Here is a 24,074-nt window from a genome sequence, read left to right as displayed (position 1 = left end):
ACTTTTCAAAAAAGGGTCATTTGGGGGATATTTGTACTTTCCTGACATTTCAGGGCATCGAGAAATGAGACAGTCGGTACAGCAGGTGTGATCAATTTTCAATGATTTGCACCATAGCTTGTAGTCTCTATGGCTGCTTTCACACTGAGGCGCTTTACAGGCGCTATAGCGCTAAAATAGCGCCTGCATAGCGCCTGTAAAGAGCCTCTCCTCTCACTCCAGTGTGAAAGCCTGAGGGCTTTCACACTGGAACAGTGCGCTGGCAAGACGGTAAAAAAAGTCCTGGAAGCCGCATCTTAGCGCTGTAGGAACGGCGCTTTGCGGGCTGTTTTAACACTTTTTCGCCCGCTAGCAGGCATTAAAAGCGCCCTGCTAGCGGCCAAAAACCTCCGCAAAAACGGCGGTAAAGCGTCCCTATTTTTAGCGGCACTTTCCCGACCCCCCAGTGTGAAAGTAGCCTATAACTTTAACACAGACCAAATAATATACACTTATTTGGGTTATTTTTACCAAAGATATATAGCAGTGTAAATTTTAGCCCAAATTTATGAAATTATATAATTACTTATTTGCAAAAAATTTTCAAAGAAACTTAAAAAAAGTGTTTTGTTTTTTTTAATTTTGCTTTTTTTTCACTTATGTCACAAAAAATAAAAAACCCAGTGGTGATAAAATACCACCAAAAGAAAGCTCTATTTGTGTGAAAAAAATTATAAAAATTTTGTTTTGGTACAGTGTTGCATAACTGAGTAATTGGCATTCAAAGTGCAAAAGCACTGAAAGCTGAAAATTGGTCTAGGCAGGATGGGTGCATAAGTGCCCTGTATTGAAGTGGTTAATCTTGGTAATTTGAACAGCCTCTGTAACTGAGTTATTGAAAATCATTTATTAAGTGCTTTATGGAACACTGGCTGCATATTGTCTGGGCAGACTAGTTTAAAAGGCTTGGTTCACATTAATGTGGCCTGCAGAAAGGCATGTAATCACACACCTTCCAGCAACCGCAGAGAAAACACGACAGTTTAGATGTGTGGAGGTACCATTAATCCTATTGGCACCCCCACACACATGCAGCTCTGCGGTTTCCCTGCGGCCATGTTTTCTGAAAAGGTGCAGGGACCTTTTCCCTGCATTTTCCATGGGTACAGCAAACCCAGTAGCAGAGAAACTGGGTAGATTTGAACCAAGCCTAAGGGAGTATGTCAATGCATAAAGTGGCATTTGTCCCATTTGAGTGGGATTTTCAGTTGAAGGAACTGAGTGTGATTTTGCACAAAAGGGACTGCGTTGAAGGAGACCACCATCTGACCCAAAACCTGCTTACAAGTGCAAAGTGACACTTAAGCCAGGTGCACAATATTTGTTTTTTTTTTTTTTTTCATTCAAGCTGCTGTACTAACTATGTAAGGTTAGTACAGGGATCTCCCCCGCTGAGCTGTTGTGTTCAGACAGGGGGACTGCCCCCCCCTCCGGCTAGAACACTCCAATCAGCGCTCTCTGCCATTGGCTGATCGGGAGTCGGTCGAATGCTGCTTTTCCAGTATGCACGTCCGAAAGAAGCCAGCCAAAAGGCCGGCTTCTGTTGGACAGCCTGACATACACACAGGCAGAATGTCAGCCATTTTCTTTTTGAACTGGCAAATATCTCCTGACATTCTGCCCGCATGTACAAGGCTTTACAAGAGTGCAGTAGACAGACATGAGAGTAGAGCTTCTGATGTTTCTCTATCAGAAGAAACACTCTGGGAAGACTTTCTAGAATTAAACCCAGGTACCCCAGGCAGAAGGAAGGAATCAGAAATGATTTCTTTAGGTTCAGAATCCAACTAAATTCCCGAAGAGAGCTAACAATAATGGACAGTACATACCCGATAATACTATTTCTGCTACCTGTTTACCAACCACTGCACAAAAATAGGTTATTTACCAGCATTCACTTCTGTTGTTCGGTAGTATGGGAACAATTAATTGAATATTATTTTATGAAATTGCTATTCTTGCTATATTTAGCATTTTTAGTTATGGTTTATTGTAACTAGTAAGCCAGTTAAATACAGTAAGACTTCTGTTATAACAGCACCCAATAATAAAGATTATCTATACAGAGAGCCCTACCCTACCTGCTGTAGCAATGCATTTCTAAATTTTCATATCCAAACTTTTTATGGTTTATTATTGTCTGAATTGTGTGTTGATTTTATAATTTCATGCTTTTTATTTTGTATTCCAAATCACTAAATTAGGACAGCAGAGGAACAAAAACTGTCTCTTTAGTTGCCTGTGTTTAATCCTTAGGTGCATGATTCACAACATGACACCTGTGATTCATTCCACGTGCCTTCTATCCTGCTCTTAGCTTTGACGCGTGAAGAGCAAAAATTAGCCAACATGCTTTATTGTTGACTCACATGAAAGAAGGAAGATTATGATGCTGTTTGCAATCAAATTGTCTATGTATTTTGTGTTTAAAATATCCTGCAGCTTTAGAAGTCCAGCACTTTGATCAGTCACATAGAAAAATACTAGACCTAGCTATTATTCTTCAATTTCTTGATATAGGTCGAGTGCCAAGAGCAGTGGCTTCAAGTAACCAGCACTTACTAGCTTCTGATGATGTGGTCAGCTGCTGCTTAGACCTAGGAGTGCCCAGCATTTCATTTCGCATTAACGGCCAACCTGTCCAAGGCATGTTTGAAAACTTCAATACTGAAGGCCTATTTTTTCCAGCAGTGAGCTTCTCTGCTGGAGTCAAGTGAGTTTTATATCCAATACATTTTGTTTTTTTTTTCATGGTCAAAGAGATTTATTGATGTTACTACTGTGCTGTACACTGTTCTTCGTTCTGGTGAGGAAGCTACACACAAAGGACACCAGGATTCAAGTAATAATACACTGTATATAGCTTGTATTTGCTTTTCCTGGATTTCAGCTTTATTTTTAACTTTCATTCTGTCAGTTTAAGCAAAAAATTGTCAACAGGTATAATGTGCGGACATCAAAACCAGCAGTGACGGGTTGTTCTAATCAGACAAAACTTTGTCACTTTCTTGTACTGTCAAATCTTGTCTGCCTCTCCCTCTTTCTATACATTCCAATTGGCCAGCAAGGCAGCCCACCATAGTGACTGGAAAATGGGGGCAGAAAAGAGCAGAAATGACCTGTAAGTGGCTGAGTATTTTCTGACCAGAATGACCCATAAACTGTACCACTGAAAATAATAGTACCTAGCTCTAAAATTTGTTTTAGGCACATTATAAGGCTGTGACAAGGCATGCCTAAAACTCAGTATTGCAAATAGTCAAAACAGCACCCCTTGATCAGACATGTGATGTGATCACATGCTTGGACAAAGGGGTCTGGTGTGGCCCCAAATTGCTGGACTTTGTCCCTGTGATGTGAAATGTTTGGATGTTATCTTGAATACCCATTGTGTGCTGGTGATATACACTGTTACTATATGCTCCACGCATAATAACAAAACAGAGTCTGCTCGTCCCATAGTCCAGTGGTCTTCAACCCTGTCCTCAGGGCCCACTAACAGGCCAGGCTTGCAAGATAACTGAAATACATCACAGGTGATATCATTTGCTGCTCAGTGATTGCAGTATTCTAGTCTGCATCTCCCCAAGGTAATACATAAAACCTGGCCTGTTAGTGGGCCCTGAGGACAGGGTTGATGACCACTGCCAATGCAGTCTATGAGTATAATTTAAGGTCTCCCATTATATATCAGAGAAAACATTGTACTTAATACTAGTTTATTTTAAAGTACAGTATAACTAAAGGCAAAATGTTATTTTTTTTTGGACAGAGTGGAAAGGGAGTAGAACCCCTGTAAGTTTTCATTGCTGCTTGGGCCTCCATTAGGGAGCTTTGCCCTCTCTAATAGTCATGTTTACCACTATCATTGAAAGTAAAAGACTATCCCACATTTTGGGTTGTACCCAGAAAAGTAATAGAGGGGAAACCTTCCAATGGGGACACTAGTTCTGGTGACCTAAGGGTCCCCAAGAATTCCCTTAATTTGCATGGATTTCCTCTCACTTCATGTTTGCCTATGGGACAGAAATTGAAGGGAAATCTCCCCAATGGGACAGAGATGGCAAATAATAAACTGACAGGGGTTATAACCCTCCCCTTCTTTATCCAAAATGTTTAAAAAAAATCCCTATAGTTCTACTTTAAGGGCCTATTTTTAAAGTGATTGTAAAGTATTGTTTAAAAAAAAACAAAAAAAACCCAAACATGTTATACTTACCTGCTCTGTGTAGTGGTTTTGCACAGAGCAGCATGAATCCTCTTCTTCTCGGGTCCCTCTTTGCTGCTGTTGGCCCCTCTTTCCTGTCAAGTGCCCCCACATCAAGCAGCTTGCTATGCGGGGGAGGGGCACATGAGCTGAGCTGCAGCTCTGTGTGTCCATTCAGACACGGAGCTGTCGTTTGGCCCGCCCCCTCTCACTCCCGATTGGCTAACTGACTTTGATTGACAGCTGTGGGAGCCAATGGGCACCACTGCTGTGTCTCAGACAATCAGGAGGGAGATTCAGGGATGGCCGAGGGACGAGTGGACATCACTGGACAGCAATGAGGCTCAGGTGAGTATTAGGGGGTGCTGGGGAGGCTGCTGCACACAGAAGGCTTTTTATCTTAATGCATTGAATGCATTAAGATAAAAAACCTTCTGCCTTTACAACCACTTTAATTCTGAATTCTAGGTATTCTTTCCCACACCGTTAAACTGTGCCTAAAACTATTTTGAGAGCTTGGTGTTATTAATTTAAATGGTATTGTTTCAACCAATGCTATAAAATCCTGCTTTCTGCACTCTATGTACTGTTTCCAGCAGAAGAATCATCAACAGGTTTGAATTGCAAACAAGACATTTGTTAATTGTTCCCAGAATGAAGAATGTTTCATCTACATGATATACAGTATCTCACAAAAGTGAGTACACCTCTCACATTTTTGTAAATATTTTATTCTATCTTTTCATGTGACAACACTGAAGAAATGACACTTTGCTACAATGTAAAGTAGTGAGTGTACAGCTTGTATAACAGTGTAAATTTGCTGCCCTCTCAAAATAACTTAACACACAGCCATTAATGTCTGAACCACTGGCAACAAAAGTGAGTACACCACTAAGTGAAAATGTCCAAATTGGGCCCAAAGTGTCAATATTTTGTGTGGCCACCATTATTTTCCAGCACTGCCTTAACCCTGTTGGACATGGAGTTCACTAGAGCATCACAGGTTGCCACCGGAGTCCTCTTCCACTTCTCCATGATGACATCATGGAGCTGGTGGATGTTAGAGACCTTGCGCTCCTCAACCACCGTTTGCAGATGCCCCACAGATGCTCAATAGGGTTTAGGTCTGGAGACATGCTTGGCCAGTCCATAACCTTTACCCACAGCTTCTATAGCAAGGCAGTGGTCATCTTGGAGGTGTGTTTGGGGTCGTTATCTTGTTGGAATACTGCCCTGCGGCCCAGTCTCCGATGGAGGGGATCATGCTTGGCTTCAGTATGTCACAGTACATGTTGGCATTCATGGTTCCCTCAATGAACTGGAGCTCCCCAGTGCCAGCAGCACTCATGCAGCCCCAGACCATGACATTCCCACCACGAGACTTGACTGTAGGCAAGACACCATTGTGGTTATACTCCCCCCCCCCCCCCGGTTGCTGCCACACATGTTTGACACCATTTGAACCAAATAAGTTTATCTTGGTCTCATCAGACCACAGGACATGGTTCCAGTAATCCATGCCCTCAGTCTGCTTGTCTTTAGCAAACTGTTTGCAGGCTTTCTTGTGCATCATCTTTAGAAGAGGCTTCCTTCTGGAGCGACAGCCATGCAGTCTGATGCAGTGTGCAGCGTATGGTCTGAACACTGACAGGCTGATCCCCCACCCCTTCAATCTCTGCAGCAATGTTGGCAGCACTCATATGTCTATTTCCCAAAAACAACCTCAGCATATGACACTGAGCATGTGCACACAACTTCTTTGGTTGACCATGGCGAGGCCTGTTCTGAGTGGAACCTGTCCTGTTAAACAGCTTTATGGTCTTGACCACCGTGCTGCAGCTCAGCTTCAGGGTCTTGGCAAACTTCTTATAGCCTAGGCCATCTTTATGTAGAACAACATTTTTTTTTTCAGATCCTCAGAGAGTTCTTTGTCATGAGGTGCCATGTTGAACTTCCAGTGACCAGTATGAGAGAGTAAGAGCGATAACACCAAATTTAACACACCTGCTCCACATTCACATCTGAGACCTTGTAACACTAATGAGTCACATGACACCAGGGAGGGAAAATGGCTAATTGGGCCCAATTTGGACATTTTCACTTAGGGGTGTACTCACTTTTGTTGCCAGCGGTTTAGACATTAATGGCTGTGTGTTGAGGTATTTTGAGGGGACAGCAGATTTACACTGTTATACAAGCTGTACACTCACTACTTTACATTGTAGCAAAGTGTCATTTCTTCAGTGTTGTCACATGAAAAGATATAATAAAATAGTTACAAATATGTGAGGGGTGTACTGACTTTTGTGAGATACTGTAAACGCATGTTTTAACTTCAGAAGTTGAACTAGGCCTTGAAGCTGTTTTTACTGCTGGCATGATAAGACTTAGAGCAACTTGTGGCAACTAAAATCGTGTTAATGTTTTTATGCATTATATTTTAGGGTTCGCTTTCTTCTTGGTGGCCGGCATGGTGAATTCAAGTTTTTACCTCCTGCTGGCTATGCCCCATGCTATGAAGCCTTATTACCGAAAGAGAAGATGAGAGTGGAGCCTGTGAAAGAGTACAAGAGGGATTGTGAAGGAGTTCGAGATTTGCTGGGCACAACACACTTTCTTTCACAAGCCTCATTCATCCCATGTCCTATTGACACCAGCCAGGTATAGCATTTTATTGTTTCTTTCACAACCAGCTTTTTTTCATCAGGTGAAAGCTAAATTAACAGCAAAAAAAACAGCGGAATATTAGCCAATTTTTTTTTTTTTTTCAATTTTGGAAATTGTTGTTGGAATGGTATGTGGGGAAACCTCCCTACTGGAGACCCAACCATAAAAAAACAACAGAGGTTTTCACTCTAACAAAAAGTTTTTTTTTTTATTGTGGCTGTTAGAGAGATATCCTCTCAGTGCCGATTACCATGACATAGCAATGACTAAAGAGAATTCTTTGCAAAAATATGTGAAGTTTGTTCGCGATGGAAGAGCATTACAGGTTGTACATGTACAATGCTTCCTAAGGTGAAATTAAGCTAAATGGGTATCTGGAAACATTCTTTTAGCTTGGTAAACCTATTCATTATTCATTTATATGTTATGTTTTATGTGTTAAACAGTACTTTTATGTAGAAAGATAATATTCCTAGTACATAAAAATGTGAATGTTTAGTTCCATGTCTCATGAACTATAATGTACTATTTATAAGCTGACTATTATGTGTTCAGGGGTTCTAGGGGAAAGCAAACCAAATGTATTTGTTACTGAATTTTTAATATAATGATACATATTTATGAATCTGTTTGTAAATCAGCCTATAATCCTTGTGGCTGTTGGTAAATACACCCCTCAACATGCTTATTGAGAAAGTTTGCATTTTTTGTAGATTGTTTTACCACCTCACCTTGAGAAGATTCGAGACAAGCTAGCAGAAAATATTCATGAACTTTGGGGCATGAACAAAATTGAGCTTGGATGGATTTATGGAAAGGTACCAATATGTTGATCATTTCCTGTTTGTTTACTGTTGTTCTGTAATATATGACATATACCATTGATGTTATTAACTTATAATAATCTCTTCTTTTAAGTATGCTTGGTACTTTCTGTAAATTTTATTTTGTATAAACAGCACATTCTCACATACACTGTTTGTACACTTTCTAACAACTTTGATCTCTGCTCATTTTATAGCTAGATGTCTGCTCACCTTATAGCTACTGTACTGTAGCTTTAATGTGAGTTTTCTGAATGAGTTAGGTTTTTAATAATATGAACTGTATATGTTACCAGTTTACTCAGGAATATCTTTCTGTTCTTTACTGTCAATTCCTATCCATCAATATACTTTACATGCAGTATCTATTGCAGTCTGTGCTTGTTAATGTCGCTCATTCTGTGTCCATTTATCACAGTATATAGTCCTCATAGTCATTTTGTGCATTTACATTAAACTGTATCTATTAGTGTCTGTTTTCTGTGTCTATCATGGTCAGTCATTCTGCATAAGTATTTGTTTTAGGGAATAAAGGTGTAGCCACCCTGGATTAAAGAGGCATCTAGTAAATTGACCTTTCCTGGGTAGTAGTTTGTCTGGGACAGTTTGTAGCTTCTCATTTGGCTTCTCACCTATGTTCTCACCTATGGAGGAAAGTTCAAAACTAATTTTAGAAAGTACTATTTTACTGAAAGAGTAGTTGATACTTGGAATAAACTTCCAGCAGAGGTAGTAAGACAGTCAACAGTAAATGGCTTCAAACATACTTGGGACAAACATGCTTGGGACAAACTCAGACGAAAAAGTTAGCGTAAAAAACAAAAACAAAAACAAAAAAACAAAGACAAATGGGAAGAATCCATGGACTACGTGGTGTGCCATGACTTTTCTATGTTTCTAGAATTGCTGTGGTACCCTGCTACCACCACTATGTGTCAGTGGCACTTAGGGCAATAGTTCTGGGATGGTAGCAAATGTGCTGTTGAGTCTTTATATCCCTTCTGGCTCCCACTAGTAGTTTCCTACAGTGGCGCATGCTTGGAGAGGCTATAAAATCTTGGGGAGTGACCAAGTGAGTCTCTCTTTCCCCTGGGACGTGGCCTTGGGAGGATGTGAGCAAGTGTTTGTGCTGTGTAGGTCCGAGTCCTATGGGGCACAGGATTCCTCAAGCTGCCCTGTCTGATTAAGGATGGTATGCCTGTCAAGGTGAAAGAACCTGATAGATATCTGCTGGAGGGGGTTCAGTATCCACCCACAGCGGATCTTGGCAATCCCTTAAATTAATAGAGTCTGAAAGCCCTTGTTGCTTTGTTGTTTGACGCTCTGGATCCACCCTGAGGTAAATGCTAGCCTTCTCCCTGCTGGAGGTGAGTCCACTGCTCTACCACATGCAGGAGGGGTGCTACATTTTTGCCACCCAACGTGAGGCTCGATGAAAGTCATCACCACCATTACCCTTAACAACAAGAAAGGCTGTGGGAATATTCATTGTGGCACTGTGGGACTGCATTACTAAATTACACCTCAGAGACTTGTCTCTTTATTAAATATCTGTGAGGCAGAACATAAAATGAGATACAGAGAGCAAGAAGACTGTTCCCAGGCTTTGTCACTTTCCCCGGGAGCGAGAGGATTAACTGAGCAAAGGAGGAGGTCCAGACCCCAGGTTACTAGGATTTGCCAAATACCTCTACGATCCTTTCAAATTCACTTGGTCTGTGGCTTTGTATATTTTATGTGGTCTTCGAACTTCTCATTTTCAGAAGTAGAAATAAGAAGTAAGAAGTAGTAGTAACTGAAAAGGTGTCTGAGCTTAGTATTGTGTGAATATTTTACATTTAAATGAATGATTCTCCAAATGTGTTGTAGGTGCGAGATGATAATAAACGCCAGCATCCTTGTTTGGTAGAATTCTCAAAGCTACCAGAAACAGAGAAGAACTACAATCTACAAATGTCAACAGAGACTTTAAAGTATGTTTCCATCTCTAGTATAGATATGCACTCTGAATTGCAATTTAAGTGGACTAATATGTACAGTATATTGGGTACATGCATTAGCACAGTTATTTGAATTTACCAGAGCTACAAATTTTCTGAGTTTATTGCACTCAAACACTAGTAGCTACAGTTCACAAAATTGTTGTCATCTTGAAATGACAGTGTTAAAACTGAAATACTTGCCTAAAATACATTATTCAGTGCTGTGTTGGGTTCTTGATAAGATAATGCCTTTTAAATTAAATGCATGCAATGTAAAACAAAATGCATGTATTCAGTAAAATATTCAATGTATTTAAACTACTTCTAGTGTGATAAATGAGATAAAACACTAAAATATTGCTTTGAATGCAGTTTAAAAAGAACCCTGGCTTAAAATGTACCAAAGTAACCTGCGGTGCCTTTAATTTCCAAAGCTAGTATTTAGACTATCCTTTTTCCATAGTGGCACCCTTTCATCCAAGGGCTACACTGTACATAGGGCCTTGATATCTTGCTAAGCAGAGTTTATGCCCCATCTATTCAACTGTTAAATCAAAAAACTTTGGTGGTCAGTACGGAGTCTGGCTTTTGACAATGGCAGCTTTCAGGAGGAAGAGAAGAGTACAAAAAGGACCAAAGCAAAGTTACAATACTGTTTCATAGTCCCCTTGTAGGAAAGGTGCAAAGTTAGGTAGGAAATAATGGTATTACCTTTCTGACTATACATTTAGCAAAGATTATAATCAAGAGTGTCTGGACAGAATACAAAAAAAAAAATTACATTATTTTTCTACATATCAATATTCATTATGGACTGAAGATGGGGTTTAATGTGAATGTCAAGGCTCATTTTTGTTCCTATAAAAATAATAAAATGTTATACTTACCTGCTCTGTGTAGTGTATTTGCACAGAGCAGCCTGAATCCTCCTCTTCTCGGGTCCCTGTTCTGTGCTCCTGGCCCCTCCCTCTTGTTGAGTGCCCCCACAGCATGCAGCTTGCTATGGGGGCACCCGAGCTTAGTTACAGCTCCCTGTGTCCATTCAGACACAGAGCCCTGACCTGGCCCTGCCCCCTCTCTCCCCTGATTGATCACCTGACTTTGATTGACAGCAGCGGGAGCCAATGGCGCCAAAGCTGTGTCTCAGCCAATCAGGAAGGAGAATCTCAGATGGCAAAGACACTCGTGGACATCGCTAGACAGAGAGGGACCTCAGGTAAGTGTTAGGGGGTGTGAGGGGGGCTACTCCACAGAGAAGGCTTTTTATCTTAATGCATAGAATGCATTATGATAAAAAAAATGCTTTTACAACCTCTTTAAAGTCAATACACATATAATGCCATAACATATCAATTGTAAAAGGCACAAACTATAATTGGTACGAAAATTCAATTTACATAAAATAAGGACAAAGGAATCTCAAAATTGCTTTCTGTCTGCATAAAATGACCTTTAACAGGTTTAACAATAACCCAATGTGGTCTAATTTTTATCTGATATGTAATATAATTTATGGATATCCCCACAGTCTATGGAGTTGATTTACTAAAACTGGAGAGTGCAAAATCAGCCAGTCAGCTTCCAGGTTTTTTTGTCAAAGCTTAAATGAACACACTGAAGTTGGAAGCTGATTGGCTACCATGCACAGCTCCACCATATTTTGCACTCTCCAGTATTAGTAAATCAACCCCTATGTGTTTTGTGGATTACCTATCTGCTTCTTTAGGACATAGATATTCCAATTTTTTCTGTAGGTACCTCTTTCCATAACCAGGGTATATAGAGTATCAATATTGTGTATCGTATTATTATTATTATTGAGGATTTATATAGCGCCAATAGTTTGCACAGCACTTTACACTATAAAGGGAGACAATACAGCGACAATACAATTCAATACTAGAGGGTTCAGAGGACCATGTCCAGGTTATCCGATACGCAATATTATTTATGAATATCCCCACAGTCTACATGTTTCGTGGATTACCTATCTGCTTCTTCAGGACATGGATTTTCCAATTTTTTCTGCAGGTACTTCTTTCCATAATCAGGGTATGGAGAGGAACAATATTGTGTAAAAATAAATATATGTCCATGTTGGGGTAATTGTAAACCAGTAAAAAGTAATTTTATGCAGATAGAGAAGGATATCTGAGATCTTTTTGTTCTTGTAATTATTTTATATAAAGAATCTTGTACCAATGATAAACTATACATTTTACGATTGATATGTTATGGAATTATATGTGAGTTGACCTAACCCCCATGTTTAATTGATTTTGAATATTGTGATGTAAAGTATATATACAGGGGTGGTCAACATATTATTTGTTAGACTTTTAAGGACATAATTCTGAAATTTCCATTGAATGTACTGTACATATTATTTGCAATACTTCTTTACCAGCAATCCTTTTTTTCTCTTTACAGAACTTTACTTGCTCTGGGATGTCTCATTGTTCACTCAAATCAAACAGCTGAAGAAAATCTTAAAAAAGTAAAACTCCCAAAAAAGTATGTGACTGAAACTATTATAGTAAGCTGTTCATTTGGTGCTATCATAGACTTTTTAAAGCCTTGGTTTAGGGTCCTTTTTGACAATTCATCACATTTTTTAAAGCACATTTACTAGTAACGTTCTCCTGCACTTTATATAACTTATGCAACATTCCTTGATATTAAACAGACAAGATAAAAAACAGGGAAGTGCACACCTTTGGCAGTTAAACCTTTAATGATCAAAATATTAAAATCAACGTTTCCACATATTTTATATACTAATAGCGCCTTAAATGCAGCCCCATCTTGTTGAAGTTGTAGAACCACTCACATTGTGGCCAGTGATTTCTAGTGGTTGCTCAGCATTAAGTTTGAATCTGTCACTGAAGGCTGACACACTGAAGAGAGGCAGGCAATTTAGCTCCACACTGGGCTCAGCTGCACATCAGGGCCTGCTGTTAGAGGTCAGGGGAACCGCGTCTACCTTGATTTTCTTTAGATCTGCGTCTACGCTGCAGTATGCCTTATGAATTTTGTCCTGCATAGCCATGCATTTAAGTGCAAGAGGGGAGGAAGGCTACAAGTAAGACTACAAGCGGTAGCCCTGCCAAAAAGACCTGCCCACATGTAAGATTTTGGATGCTGGATTTTGACACTCCGCCTCCTTCAATGACATTGACCACAGGGAGACATAGTTAACATTTTTATTATGGCAAAGTCCAGGGCAGGAAGCTGCTTTATACGTCGCACTGTTGCTTGTTCTCGAAAAAATGAAAGTGACAGTAAGCAGTGGCCACATCTATAGGCCATAAAGTAAAGTAAGATAGATGCATATTTTGGCATTTTGCTTTAGGGACAGATGTCTTTGTTTTGATCTTGTTTTCTTGCTTCCCTTCAGTTCCAGTGCAGTGTTAAAGGCTTGTATTATGCTTTCTATGTTTTGAGTTAGAGATGTCTCCCTCTTCTAGTGGATCATGCAGAAATTATTCAGAATATTTTTAGGGACACTCTAATTGGATACAGAGTGAATGGGTAGATAGGTGTGTCCTCTTAGAGGGAACTTGAATTTAGAAAAAAAAAAAAGAAAAAAGGTCAACAAAGGTGAACTTGGCCTTTAAGTTTTTTTTTGTTTTACATTAATGTATTCTCTTTAAAAAACCTCTTGCACACTTCTTCTGATCCCCTGCCAGGTTGTTCTGTCGAAAGTGGTATTTGCCCTCGGGATGCAGTGGCAACTTCAACATATGCAGATCAGGCTTCGTTTCCACACCAGCTATTGCCATATCCAATGCAAATTACCTGACAGTAGCACCTGCTCCCTATTTGAGTGGTGCAGCTGACTGCAAGCCCTCTTGGAGGGCTTGCTTTTAGCAACTGAACTCTTCCAGGGATAGGTAGTCACCCTGTAGAAAGGTTGCCTTGCAAGATTGGCACAGCTCTGCCTAACATCTCTGTTGACAGGACAGGGACCACCTACTTTTCCATGGTTATACCCCCTCTGAACTCTGGGTTGCAGACAGAGTCCCATATTCACCATCATCTTGGAGGCCAGCGGATTCCCTGTGACACCTTGAGGTAGTATGTGGCAGGATGGGGTATCAAAATCAAGCACCCAGTCTCCTCTACTTCATGGATTTGTCCTTTCTTATTCTCCAAGTGGGGGTTTCAAGGATTGTACCACTCAGAAGAACTGTGGTGGTAGTCAACGAAATCTGGTGCAGTGGGCCCAGGGGTTATCTTTGCTTAGATCAAAAAGCATCCTAGAGAAACAGGCCAATAAATTCCAGTAGTTCCCCTCAAACAGTAAGCTAGGTCTCCAACTGTAATCCAGTGTACTGAATATAATCCAGCCACATGAGCGTTACAGATGCCATATTTAGCACATGACCTTGCAAGTAGCAGTGTCCCTCTCTCTCTTTTATCATCCTGCCAGAGGGGTAGCTCCTTCCCCTTGAAACCAAATCTATCCAACAGGGCTTCAAAATCATCTTTGTGATGCCATGTTTTGTGTAGCGAGGACACGTGCAGGCAAGTTAACTTTTTCTGTCACTCAGATGGGCTTCCTCAAGCCCAGTCTTTCCAAAGACACAAGTTCACGCCCGATAGTAGTCCCCCACTGAAACAGAATAAATGTCCACTATTTTCCTCTGAAAGAGATGTCAGCTTTACTGTAAAATGGTAAAACAGTTCACAGTTTTAAAAGCTGATGATGGCACAAGCATAGTGAACAAGTTTACAAATAAAGTTCAGTGCTATATATGCATGTTGAGTAAAACGTGTACTGAAAACGTAATACATATATAAATATTAATCAAATACTCAAAGTATGACCGAAAATCAAATGAAAAAATCTTCTCAAAGTGTCCTCTAAAGTGTATAAAGAACGTGACAGCGTGAGCCACTATTATATAAAATGCAAACAACCAAAAAAAAGTTAGCCCTCTCAAGTGTCCTTAAAGAAAACGTGAGCCACTGTTAGATATAGTGTAACATCAGCTGGGAAAAACACCAATAATATTCTTCGCCATCGATAAAAAGAAAAAAGACCACCAGGAAGTGTCCACCTCAGTGTGCGTAAAACTTTTTTACCAGATGTGTTTAAGTATAGCGCTCAAGCATTTACAGTCGCTCAGCCTCGATGGGCCTCCACATGCATCACATTGCAGGCGCTCCAGCAATCCCCAATACCAATAGTATACAAAGAGGGAAGCTCATATAGTGTAGCAAGGTAAACCAATAATTTATTAAAATAATAAAAAGTGCGCACTAACATAAATAATAGGCCAAAAAGCAAAATCACATTGTAAGCATTCTATAGATAACTGTCTTTGTTTGGTTTAGCTTCTGGTATGGGTGAGCCTGCATGATGACGTCACTTCTGCTGGGCCTGTCCAACATGTTTTGTCGTAGCAGACATCATTAGGGGGAGTGAACAAGTTGCAAACATTTGTAGGCACTAGGGAGAAATAGAGACCTGCGACCGCATCACTGGTCTGACGATGTTCTGGCATTTCTCATAATTAACCACTTAACAACCGGCCCATAGCCGAATGACGGCTGCAGAGCGGTTGCTTAACTCTGGGAGGGCGTACTATGATGTCCTCCCAGAATTCCCCTCTTGCGGGCCCCCTGGGGCGCGCACCCGAACACATCCGTGACAGTTGGGTCCGGAGGACCCGGCGCATCACGGATCCCGGTAAATGGCCGCTGATCGCGGGCGTTTACCATGTGATCGCTCCATCAAATGACAGAGCGATCACATGTAAACAAACCGGCGTCATCTCATGAGGCCGGTTCCTCTCCTCCCCTCCTGTGTACCGATCGGTACACTGTGAGCGGAGAGGGGGATGGATGGATGGCTGCAGCGCTGTGGGCTGGATATGTAGTGCCCACAGCACTGCACAGTGACATCCAGCCATCCATCCATCCATGCTCAGCCATCCCTAATGCCCTGCACTACTCTGCAATGCCCTGCAATACTCTGCAATGCCCCCCAATACTCTGAAATGCCCCACAATACTCTGCAATACCCCCACAATACTCTGCAATACCCCCACAATACTCTGCAATACTCTGCAATACCCCCACAATACTCTGCAATACCCCACAATACTCTGCAATACCCCACAATACTCTGCAATACCCCGCAGTACTCTGCAATACCCCGCAGTACTCTGCAATACCCCACAATACTCTGCAATACCCCGCAATACTCTGCAATACCCCGCAGTACTCTGCAATACCCCGCAATACCCCACAGTACACTGCAATACCCCGCAATACTCTGCAATACCCCACAATACCCTGCAATACCCCGCAATACCCTGCAATACCCCGCAATACCCTGCAATACCCCGCAGTACTCTGCAATACCCTGCAGTACTCTGCAATACCCCGCAATACTCTGCCATACCCAGCCATACTCTGCAATACTCGGTGATACCCAGTCATATTCAGCGATACCCTGCAATACCCTGCCATACTCTGCAATACCCCCCATACTCTGCAATACCCCGCCATACTCTGCAATACCCCGCCATACCCTGCAATACTCAGCCATACCCAGCCATGCTGAGCCATACTCCGCCATGTTCAGCCATACTCGGCTGTATTTGGCCTCTGTATGTGGCCAGGCTGTGGAAGTCTCACACATGTGGTATCGCCGTACTCAGGAGGAGTAGGAGAATCTGTTTTGGGGTGTCATTTTTGGTATGTACATGTTATGTGTTAGAAATATTGTATAAATGGACAACTTTGTGTTAAAAAAAAATGCGTTTTAACCACTTCCCGCCCGCTGGCTGTCATACAACGTCCTTGACTTTGTGCGGGGATATCTGAATGATGCCTGCAGCTACAGGCATCATTCAGATATCAGCTTTCAGCTGGCGATTCCCTACACCATAAGAATGATCATAGCAGCTGTTCCACTGCTTGATCATTCTTACGGGAGGCGAGAGGGGGTGCCCCCCCTCCCGCCGCCCTCCGGTGCTTCTACCGACTCACCGCTACGATCGAATCCAGGATCTTTTTCTTTTTTTTCTTTTTTTTATTTCAGGCTATATTCCCAGCCTAGAGGTGAGATGTGGGGTCTTATTGACCCCATATCTCACTGTAAAGAGTACCTGTCATGCCATATTCCTATTACAAGGGATGTTTACATTCCTTGTAATAGGAATAAAAGTGGTCAAAAAATTTTTTTGGGGGAAAAAAGCATCAAACTAAAATAAATGAAGTAAAATGAACAATAAAAATATTTTTTTTTTTTTTAAAGCGCCCCTGTCCCTGTGTGCTCGCATGCAGAAGCGAACGCATATGTAAGTCCCGCCCACATATGAAAACGGTGTTCAAACCACACATGTGAGAGATCGCTGCGATTGGTAGAGTGAGAGCAATGATTTTGGCCCTAGACCTCCTCTGTAACTCAAAACATGTAACCAGTAAAAAATTTTAAAGCGTCGCCTATGGGGATTTTTGAGTAGCAAAGTTTGGCGCCATTCCACAAGCGCGTGCAATTTTGAAAGGTGACATGTTGGGTATCTATTTACTCAGCGTAACTTCGTCTTTCACATTATGCAAAAATATTGGGCAAACTTTACTGTTTTTTTTAAAGCACAAAACTGTTTTTTTTCTAAAAAAAGCGTTAAAAAAATTGCTGCGCAAATACCGTGCGAGATAAAAAGTTGCAATGACCACCATTGTATTCTCTAGGGTCTTTGCTAAAAAAACATATATAATGTTTTGGGGTTCTGTGTAATTTTCTAGCTAATAAATGATGATTTTTACATGTAGGAGAGAAATGTCAGAATTGGCCTGGGCACTCCAGAACGCCTGAAGGTGCTCCCCTGCATGTTGGGCCTCTGAATGTGGCCACGCTGTGTAAAAGTCTCACACATGTGGTATCGCCATACTCAGGAGTAATAGCAGAATGTGTTTTGGGGTGTAATTTGTGGTATGCATATGCGGTGTGTGAGAAATAACCTGATAATATGACAATTTTGTGAAAAAAAAAAAAGTAAAAAAAAAAACTTGATTTTGCAAAGAATTGTGGGAAAAAATGACAACTTCAAAAAACTCACCATGCATCTTTCTAAATACCTTGGAATGTCTTCTTTCCAAAAAGGGGTCATTTGGGGGGTATTTGTACTTTTCTGGCATGTTAGGGTCTCAAGAAATTAGATAGGCCGTCAGTACTTCAGGTCTGATCAATTTTCAGATATTCGCACCATAGCTTTTGGACTCTCTATAACTTTCACAAAGACCAAATAATATCCACCGATTTGGGTTATTTTTACCAAAGATATGTAGCGGTATAAATTTTGGCCAAAATATATGAAGAAAAATTACTAATTTGCAAAATTTTATAACAGAAATGAAGAAAAATGCATTTTTTTACAGATTTTTCGGTCTTTATTCTTTTATAGCACAAAAAATACCACCAAAAGAAAGCTCTATTTGTGTGAAAAAAAGGACAGAAATTTCATATAGATACAGTGTTGCATGACTGAGTAATTGTCATTCAAAATGTGAGAGCACCAAAAGATGAAAATTGGTCTGGTTATTAAGGGGGTTTAAGTGCTCAGTGGTCAAGTGGTTAAGGATGCTAATGATCTTACCTCCCATCAAGAGGCAGTCCTAGCACTTCCTCCCCCTGAGGGAGAGTTCACAGTAAGGTGACCTGCTGTTTCATTGTCCTTTCTTAAAAAGACCTAGCAGAGAAGAGGAGGAACAGAGCAATGCACTGGAGGTTTTTGAACTCCCTATACTTCTCCTTTGCTTACTTATATAGCTTACTAAGAGTGACACCCAAGGGGCATCTAAATGATGGGGCATCTAAACCCTATGCAAGTGTCCTATGTTAGGCTACACATCAAAATAACAAACGTGTAATTTGTGCCAAATTAATATGCATTTTCTCTACCCAGAAACATAATTTCAGTATCGCCTGGCACTGTCTGTTAATTTATGTTTTTCTACTTCTATGAAATTCTGTACATCTAGTGTATCATTCACAAGCACTTTGCTAGCTACCTCTATTCACTACTAAAAAGTACAGTACACATCAAAATGGTAAAACCACAGTTAGAGGAAACAGGTCTTTTACTGTTTCTGGATGAAGTACCGTTAAAAACAGAACAGCTCTAGACTGCTGCAATTGCTGTTTTCCCATGAACCTATGTGTTGTGTTTAGGCTCTGTAGTTTTTTTAAATGGCATCATTTGCAATAGTTTTAATGCATATTTAAGTAAATTATTTGTATTCTTAATGTTTATTTTTACCTTAAGGCTGTATTCACACCTGAGCGTTTTCAGCTAATAAAACGCTTGTAAAAGGCCCGAAAAACGCATGAAAAATGCCCAACAAGCAAAATCTGATTAATTTCAATGGTACCTGTTCACATCTGAGCGTTTTTTCACCTGAAGCAAAACGCCTGAAAAACGCCTTAAGCTCAAAAAAGAACATGAGCTTCTTTGGGGCAGATTATGGGCGTTTTTCTGCTTTTTACATTGGTGGCCTGTACAAAATCGCAGCAAAATCGTAGTAAAAATGCGCAACTTTGAAATGCTCAGTTGTGAATGCAGCCTTACTGCCAAACTGAGATAAAACCTTCTTTGTTTGTTATGTGTTCCTATTTACACAGCAACTTTAAAATATATATTTAACAATAGCTGCTTACTTTTTTGCATGCTCTTTACTGAAAATAGATACTACTTTTCTTCCCTTCTATGTTATGTTAGGAAAGGGATGGTGAGGTATGTTTATCATAATTAACCATGTTTTTACTGTGCTGGTAGATTTTCATTAGCGGTTTTAACCTAGATATCTACACCATCTGTCCTGTTAAAGGGTTAAAGATATCAAGGTTTAGGCTCTGCATTGTATGTTGTTGCATTTTTAGTCCAATCTGTCCCTGAAATGTCCCGTGGCCATTGCAGTTTATTCTGAACAATACAGGTTTCATATCGAGCTCTGTGTACAATATAATCCTGCTGCAAAGAAAGAAGGACAAGAAATATTTTTGTTAAATATTTTAGGTATGCTGTTTGACTAGGGACACATAGCAATACACATAGGGACACAGGGGATTTCTAAAATTTGACTGCAAAGGTAGAAATTCAGTGCCACCTTTTAATTTTGTGCATTCTTTGAGATATAGAAGCACTATGCAGTGACATCTGGTTAGAAGTGAATTATTTATATTGTGATTCTTCCTTTTGGAATTATATTTATCAATATATTGTTTAGTTAATATGGTCAAGGCTGTTAGCTATATTTCTGCATTGTGTTTTATGAACTTGATAGATAAAAATCTATACATAAAATGGCAATTAAAGCTATGCACATGCTTATATTCACCAAAATAAAGCCAGTAATCATGTACAAATGAATGTAATAAAAAACACACTCATGTGTGGGCTTGCAGAAGATCACTTGCACAAATATACAAATAAATTCTTCTTCTGCATTGATACATGATGATACTGTGTTTTAAGAAGATATTTTTGATTGTATTATTGCACTATACCATATATGCATTGTATATGTTATGCAAGTGTTAACTTTTTGATTATTCGCTACTTATATAGAGTGGGTTTTTAGTTGGGTAGCACTGCACTTGGTCTTTGTGTATGTGATAGAATGGAATGTTATATTCCTATGAGGCTGACAACTGCTAAACATATATTTAATTTCCTGGCTCACATGTTATCCACATGTGTGATTATTAAAACCTGTATCCATCAGCTGCCCATGTTCTGCAACTGGGAACTGCTAAAGCTTGGTGAGGTGGCTCTGAATGTTTTGATGTGAACTCATGAATATAAATCATTAGCCAATAAATTAGTTATATAAACCAATATCTATCATACGTCATGTTTGTACACTATGGCATCGAATCTATAAAGACATCTATGATTCATACAGCTTCTTTGAGATTTACTTTATTATCAGCGTTAGTTCTGGTTGTCATTATATTCATACATTAAGACTAAAGATATTTGACCTATAAGTAACTAAACATTATAGTGGGGAGTCTACTTCCATTACTTAGTATGAAACCACAATGAACAGCACATTTTCAGTACTATAAACTCTGCAGTAAATCTCAGTCCACGTCTACTAACATACAAACTACCATTACATTTACAGCTATATGATGTCCAATGGTTACAAACCTGCCCCGTTGGACCTATCTGATGTAAAACTGTTACCAGCCCAGGAAGTTCTCGTTGATAAACTTGCAGAGAATGCACACAATGTCTGGGCTAAAGACAGAATAAAACAAGGATGGACCTATGGCATTCAGCAGGTAAGCTATCATGAAGTGCAGCATTGTATTTATAAAACAAATGCTACATATATGTCATGACATTTTGTGCAACTAAAAAAAACAATTTATTGGGTTCTGAGGAAAGAAATCTAATTGGCTGTGGCAGGAATTTTTGGTTCTTTTGCTCTAGCTTTATTTACTCAACTTTTGAAAAGGAGCACTAATGGATTTATTCCTCATTTCTGGTTATTGGGCTGAGCTATTAAGATAATGATTGTATGTCCTAGTGGTCACTTCTGCATCCAGAACCATCGTTTCCCAAACAGTGGTGTGTGTAGTCCTAAAGAAGATTGGCTTCTAGGATCACTGCTGTTTATTAAACTATAAGTAAATGTGACTGTTGATGACCAAACACAACACAGTGTTTATTTCAAATCGAGCATAATAAAAACTTACAAAGGTACCTTATTGACTGTGCTACCATTTGTAGACACACCTACAAAACTACACCTCACTATTTGGAGACATAACCACAAAATCATATCCAATTTAAACACACCCACAAAATCCTGCCCCCATTTTAAACATGCCCTGAAACAATCATTCATTGACTTTTGGAATAAGAGCTGTAAAGTCATGGTATATAGACAAAATGTCTTGGGCACCATGAGTAGGGACATTATGAATTGTGGGTGTGGCCAAATCTTGGTAACACTATATCAGGGACCTAAAGAGGAAGTAAACTTCCCAGGATTGTTTGTACCTATTGGTAAGCCTATAATAAGACTTACCTATAGGTACTGTAACTGTTTCCTAACCTTGCACCATTTAGGAGAGATTTACTGTATACGCCGCCAATGACGTCATCGGTGTATGCGCTCTGAAGGAACAACCGCCGGTGCTATTTCTTCAGAGCGCTGTGTCGTGACCGGCGGCTCCTGCGCGCATGCGTGGGAATGACATCATGTGGTTCTGGCCAGTCACACAGCCAACTTTGTGTAAAAAAAAAAAATGCGTTTTCATTTTATTTCCACATTTTACAAAAACTTGTGGAAAAAAATTACATGTTCAAAAGACTCATTATGCCTCATAGAATATACGTTGGGGTATTTGCTTTCCAAAATGAGGTAATTTTTTTGGGTGTTTCCACTGTCCTGGTGCTACAGGGCCTTCAAAAGTGTAAGAGGTAGTCAAGAAATTGTAGTTTATGCTCCTAGAACACCTGATGGTGCTCCCTGCATGTTGGGCCTCTGTATGTGGCCAAGCTGTGTAAAAGTCTCACATGTGGTATCCCCATACTCAGGAGGAGTAGCAGAATGTATTATGGTGTGTAATTGCAAGTATGCATATGCTGTGTGTGAAAAATAATTTATTTTGACAATTTTGTGGAAAAAAATCTTAATTTTGCAAACAATTGTGGGGAAAAATTACAACTTCAAAAAACTCACCATGTCTCTTAATAAATAACTTGGAATGTCTACTTTCCAAAAGGGGGTCATTTGGGGGGTATTTGTACTTTCCTGCCATTTCAGGGCCTCAAAAAATGAGATTGGCTGCCAGTACATCAGGTGTGATCAATTTTCAGTGATTGGCACAATAGCTTGTGGACTCTATAACTTTTACAAAGACCAAATAATATGCACTTATGTGGGTTATTTTTACCAAAGATATGTAGCAGTATACATTTTGGCCAAAATTTATGATGAAAAATTACTAATTTGCTAAATTTTATAACCGAAACAAAGAAAAAAGCAATTTTTTACAAATGTTTTTCATTCATATTGCAAAAAATAAAAAACACTGTGGTGATCAAATACCACCAAAAGAAAGCTCTATTTGTGTGAAAAAAGGACAATAAATGTCATATAGATACAGTGTTGCATGACTGAGCAATTGTCATTCAAAATGTGAGAGCACTGAAAGCTGAAAATTGGTCTGGTTAGGAAGGGGGTTTAACTGCCCAGTGGGCAAGTGGTTAATATGATAAATATTGCAAAGATCCTTACATAGTGTACCATTGTTTCTATTTTAGTTAAAACAACAACAGCCAATTGTGCACTTGCATTAGGTAGTATCACATTGTTCTGCCTTATAACATACTCTGCGCTACCAGCCTCTTCTAAGGCTGTGCACTCCACACAGCAGAAGTGACCTCACGGGTATGGGCCCACCAAATGTGTTTTTTATCTACTGGAATTCTTCAGGGATCAGTGATGGAGTATGTAAGGCAGTTCAGGGGTCAGGTGTGTTTAAGGTACAGAGACCAGAGGTCAGGAATAAGTAAGTGCAGCAGTCAGGTATAAGTAACACGCAGAGGTCAGCAGTAGGTTATACGCATAGTGCAGAGGTAAGGAATAAGTAACGCACAGAGTACATACAGTATCTCACAAAAGTGAGTACACCCCTCACATTTTTGTAAATATTTTATTATATCTTTTCATGAGAAAACACTGAAGAAATGACACTTCGCTACAATGTAAAGTAGTGAGTGTACAGCTTGTATAACAATGTACCTTGGCTGTCCCCTCAAAATAGCTCAACACACAGCCTTTAATGTCTAAACCGCTGGCAACAAAAGTAAGTACACATCTAAGTGAAAATGTCCAAATTGGGCCTAAAGTGTCAATATTTTGTGTGGCCACCATTAATTTCCAGCACTGCCTTAACCCTCTTGGGCATGGAGTTCACCGGAGCTTTCCAGGTTGCCACTGGAGTCCTCTTCCACTCCTCCATGATGACATCACCGAGTTGGTGGATGTTAGAGACCTTGCGCTTCGTCACCTTCCGTTTAAGGATGCCCCACAGATGCTCAATAGGGTTTACGTCTGATGCTCATGCTTGGCCAGTCCATCACTTTTACCCCCAGCTTCTTTAGCACGGCAGTGGTCGTCTTGGAGGTGTTTTTGGGGTCGTTATCATGTTGGAATACTGACTTGCAGCCCAGTCTCTGAAGGGAGGGGATTATGCTCTGCTTCAGTATGTCACAGTACATGTTGGGATTCATAATTCCCTCAACGAACTGTAGCTAACCAGTGCCGGCACCACTCATGCAGCCCCAGACCATGAAACTCCCACCATCATGCTTT

General features: G+C 40.1%; 1 protein-coding gene across 7 annotated transcripts in view; it reads left to right on the top strand.

The window, feature by feature from the left end:
* Positions 1-24,074, top strand: part of RYR3 (ryanodine receptor 3) — a 1,082,755-nt gene that overhangs the window by 415,264 nt on the left and 643,417 nt on the right. For all 7 annotated transcript variants that reach the window (XM_073608696.1, XM_073608694.1, XM_073608691.1 and 4 more), the window contains 6 exons: positions 2,560-2,752; positions 6,694-6,910; positions 7,630-7,734; positions 9,610-9,713; positions 12,153-12,236; positions 20,868-21,027. In XM_073608696.1, the coding sequence (XP_073464797.1) occupies positions 2,560-2,752; positions 6,694-6,910; positions 7,630-7,734; positions 9,610-9,713; positions 12,153-12,236; positions 20,868-21,027 (863 nt within the window). The remainder of the gene's footprint in view (positions 1-2,559; positions 2,753-6,693; positions 6,911-7,629; positions 7,735-9,609; positions 9,714-12,152; positions 12,237-20,867; positions 21,028-24,074) is intronic.

The sequence above is a fragment of the Aquarana catesbeiana genome, linkage group LG13 (assembly GCF_042186555.1).
Source record: "Aquarana catesbeiana isolate 2022-GZ linkage group LG13, ASM4218655v1, whole genome shotgun sequence".
Classification (NCBI taxonomy): domain Eukaryota; kingdom Metazoa; phylum Chordata; class Amphibia; order Anura; family Ranidae; genus Aquarana; species Aquarana catesbeiana.
Note: the sequence above shows the minus strand (reverse complement) of the source record. Positions and strands in the feature narration are given on the sequence as shown.